At 42.0% G+C, this 3,529-nt stretch overlaps 1 protein-coding gene across 1 annotated transcript; it reads right to left on the bottom strand.

The window, feature by feature from the left end:
- Positions 1 to 786: 786 nt before the first annotated feature.
- LOC137944004 (uncharacterized) lies at positions 787 to 2,929 on the bottom strand. Its single transcript, XM_068789493.1, has 2 exons — positions 1,466 to 2,929; positions 787 to 1,381 (listed from the first exon to the last, which is right to left on the bottom strand). The coding sequence occupies exons 1-2, from the start codon at positions 2,761 to 2,763 to the stop codon at positions 1,060 to 1,062; spliced, it is 1,620 nt and encodes a 539-aa protein (XP_068645594.1). The 5' UTR covers positions 2,764 to 2,929; the 3' UTR covers positions 787 to 1,059.
- Between the last annotated feature and the right edge of the window lie 600 nt (positions 2,930 to 3,529).

The raw sequence follows: 3,529 nt of genomic DNA, 5'->3' as shown, positions 1-3,529 counted from the left end.
CCTGCCACTTCACCTTAGAAATTTCTTTGAAGTTAATAAGTATCTTGAACAAAAAGAAAATCCAGACCGTTGGATATTTCCATTGGAAGAATATTCTTACTTGAATTTGCTTCCCTTAAATCTCTTGAGTCATCTCTCGCCAATTCTAGGAAAATGTATAAAAGAAAATCAAAATCTGGATCTTTTTAGTGCTGACTGCTCTACAACCTGTTGGGTCACATGGCATATGATTTACTCTACTACTAAAAAACGAGTAAGGAGAAGCAAGGGGCTATATTTGTAGTTGCTAAAGCAAAGTTTCATTATAATGTTCCTTATACTGCATTAATAATTTCATAAGATAAAAACAACTTAGCAGTCACACAAATATCTCCTGACATGAGAGATCATACAACTAATGTAACTGACAAAATTTCATCAAATATAAACTTCAAGAGATCACATACAAAAAAGTAAATCAATCCAGTGACAACTTTAGCTGATGCATATCATGCCCTGGATTCTAATGATACCTTCTAACAGGTCTTATTCCCAATCTACTCAACACTTCCAAATAACAATCAATGGGATCCTCAAGCTAAATGTTTCACATATAAGTGAGACGGGGGTAAGTATATGTTAGTTCGGTCACGCATGCTCTCTAGATAAGAGTATTTTATGTATATTCAAACTCTACAAATAAAGTAATTATTAAATAACACAGTTAGATCAGCTAATTAAGAATTTCAAGTGTCTTACTTTGTATAAGGGGTTAAAGCTACCAAAACTAAGAATGGCAGAAAAAGGTGATTAGAGTTAAACTTTATTGCATGGGCTTCATGTAGCCAGTTCAATAAAAGTCCACAGCAAAGGAGCCACCGCATGAAAATTCATGGTATGATATCATAAAATGTTTCAAGGAAACTAATCCAAGAGCAGCAGGGGATCTCCATGAACAATTTTGCACATACTGGTGTTAATGCATTTGATCGGTTGATAGCCTCCACACCCTCCTAGAACACCCAAAACTCATAAAAAGCAGGTGAGAAAAATTTCTGCTACATTTGGACAAGGGCCACTTCAACTCAATCCTTCCATGTTGCTCCTATTTTTTTGGGTACATTTTTCATCAGAGAGTCCATTGATTTCCACCCCACGTAAATCTGGATAGTTACGGTGGTTTAGAGAATGTAACCACAAGCCCACAACTCCTTCCTTCAGTTCTGTTGATGCGATATGAGAGAATACATTTTCCATTTTAAAGTTCACAGCTGCTTCTGCATAAGCTTCCATTGATATCTCATCATGTGTATCCTTCCACTTCTTGTTATAAGAAGAAAATAGACACTCGTCCAAGTAGAGACCTACCTCAGGTGCAGTTGGCACGTTAATGTTCACCTCCCTGACACAATAACCATAACAATTAGATCTCAAAATTACAATTGCCAGCCTTACAGAAAATGCCAAAATTCGGGCAATTACTCACTTCTTTAAAGCTGTCTCGAATAATGACTCTGGGGCGCAATTCCTCATGACTGCAACAGCGAGCCCAATCATCTTCCTGATCTGATGAAGCATGAAACTCTGGCCAACAACCTCGCAGCAGATGAAATCCATCCCTTGGATGCTGACAACAGAACTTGCACTGAATGACACAATATATCGACGAGCAGCAGGGTCCTCTGCCTTCGTTCTTGTTGTGAAGTTATGGAAATTGTGGGTTCCAACGTAGTGCCCAAGAATTCGATTAAATCTTTCCTTCTCCTCCTCCCCGTACCAAAATGGAGTTCTTTGTCCATTGATCTCAGGTGAAGCAGCTGGAGTAGTCTCGTCCTCCAAACTGTTGGGTTCACAATGAAAATCACCGTCTCCTCTTTTGGGCAAACCTGGTTGAGTTTTCTCATCTACTGAAGGTTTCAGGTCGAAGTCAGGGAGAGAACCGTTATCATCTCCTTTATTTTCCAATTTTGCGGTTTCACTTTCCAATCCAATCGCTTTTGCCACACTTTTCTCCCCGTTACTGGTCTCCTTAGAATCAATTTCTCCCGGAGCAGGAGACAAACGTGGGACAGATTCAATTTTCCCTTCCTTGTCCGGTGCTAAATTCCCATTATCTTCCCCCAAAACCTTGGCTTCTGAGTTGCGGCGACCCATGACACCCTCCACCTTCCTTCCCCGCTCGGAGCACTCAACACACTTCGCGAGCTCATTCTCCGAGCCAGCGCTAGCAAGTACACTTTCTCTGTTCGGATGCGAAGTAGGGTCCAAGGCAAAGACAGGCAACAGATAAACGTACCTCCGGCGATCGCAGAACTTCTTTGCGTTAAACGAGTTGGTAACACGCTTATAACCAAACACCCTTATTTGAGGCTGGAGATGAGAATTGAGGCGTTCGACGAGGCCAGGAGGGTCTATATAGAAGCGGCCAGAGACAACCTGGCCGACGGCGGAGACGCCCTTATCAGTGCGGGCAGAACGGGCCCAGTCGAAGCGCTTGGGGTTGCCACGGTCGGCCTCAGGGACGGCACCGGCGAGGAAGAGGGCCTCTTCGAGATCGCCCTCGATTGTCTTGGCACCGGGATTCTTCTGCATACCCTGGTAACCCACACCACAGTAGGCAAGAAAGATGGCAACTTTTCGCCGCTTGTAGCGACTTTTGGTCTGTGAAGTTTTGGGCGCTTCGTCCTCAGAATCGGGGCCGGTGGTAGACGTGGACGACATTTTGATCTTCTTTGGTGGGGGTTCAGAAGGAGGAGGCGAAGAAGGAGCCGGAGATACTTCCATGATTAGGAGCAAAGATTAAGATAGCCGTTTTTTGGTAGGGTTTTGGTATTTTCTGTTGCCGCTGCCATTACCAAGAAGTGGTTAGATTTTAGTAGGGGAGAGGAAGGGTGTTAGCCTTTGAGTGGTGACTGTGAAGACGGAAAATCTAATCGGAGCGGGGGAGGACACTTGGTGGAGAATGACCCAAATGCCCCTGAAACAAAGATTTGAATTAATTTAGCTATTCAATAATAAGGTGATCCTGGTGGATTTTCCAAAAGCAAAATGTGTTGTTAAGGGTCATGGTCCTCTTCATTATTTCCTCCCTACAAGTGTCTACAACTGATCTCATTTCAATCTTTGGTAAAGTAATATCTTTCATATGGCTACAAATTTTCTTGAGAAATTGATCAACTGAAAGACAACCATTTAGTTGTTCGACTGGAAGGCATCTTTTAAATGATTCTTTCTTCTCTTCAGGGCATTCATGCATAAATGGATCATTGCACAGATACTTCCAATGGCAGATGCGGGCCGACCTACCAGTGATGGAAAGAACGCTCTTTTCCTCTTTTCTCTCCTTGATGTTGAAAGATAGAGGACACTATGTTGTTTGCCTATGTATTAGGTATCAATCATATCCAAAGTAATCTAATGTAGTGGTTGTAAAAAGGATCTTTAGGTATCTTAGAGGGAACCCTTCATTATGGTTTATTTTATCCCAAAATTGATGATTTTTCTCTTCCAGGTTGATAGGATTCTAATTTTGTAGGTAATCTTAATAATA

This window comes from Aristolochia californica, unplaced genomic scaffold (assembly GCF_029961685.1).
Source record: "Aristolochia californica isolate CCGP_79_NKW_82.1479 unplaced genomic scaffold, dmAriCali1.0.hap1 SCAF_11, whole genome shotgun sequence".
Lineage (NCBI taxonomy): Eukaryota > Viridiplantae > Streptophyta > Magnoliopsida > Piperales > Aristolochiaceae > Aristolochia > Aristolochia californica.
Note: the sequence above shows the minus strand (reverse complement) of the source record. Positions and strands in the feature narration are given on the sequence as shown.

Bases quoted from the DNA above. Each gene is read 5' to 3' on its own strand.
- LOC137944004 (XM_068789493.1), bottom strand. From the start codon at position 2,763: ATGGAAGTATCTCCGGCTCCTTCTTCGCCTCCTCCTTCTGAACCCCCA. The intron at 1,382-1,465 runs GTGAGTAATTGC...TTATTGTGTCAG, and splicing joins TTCGAGACAGCTTTAAAGAA to GGAGGTGAACATTAACGTGC.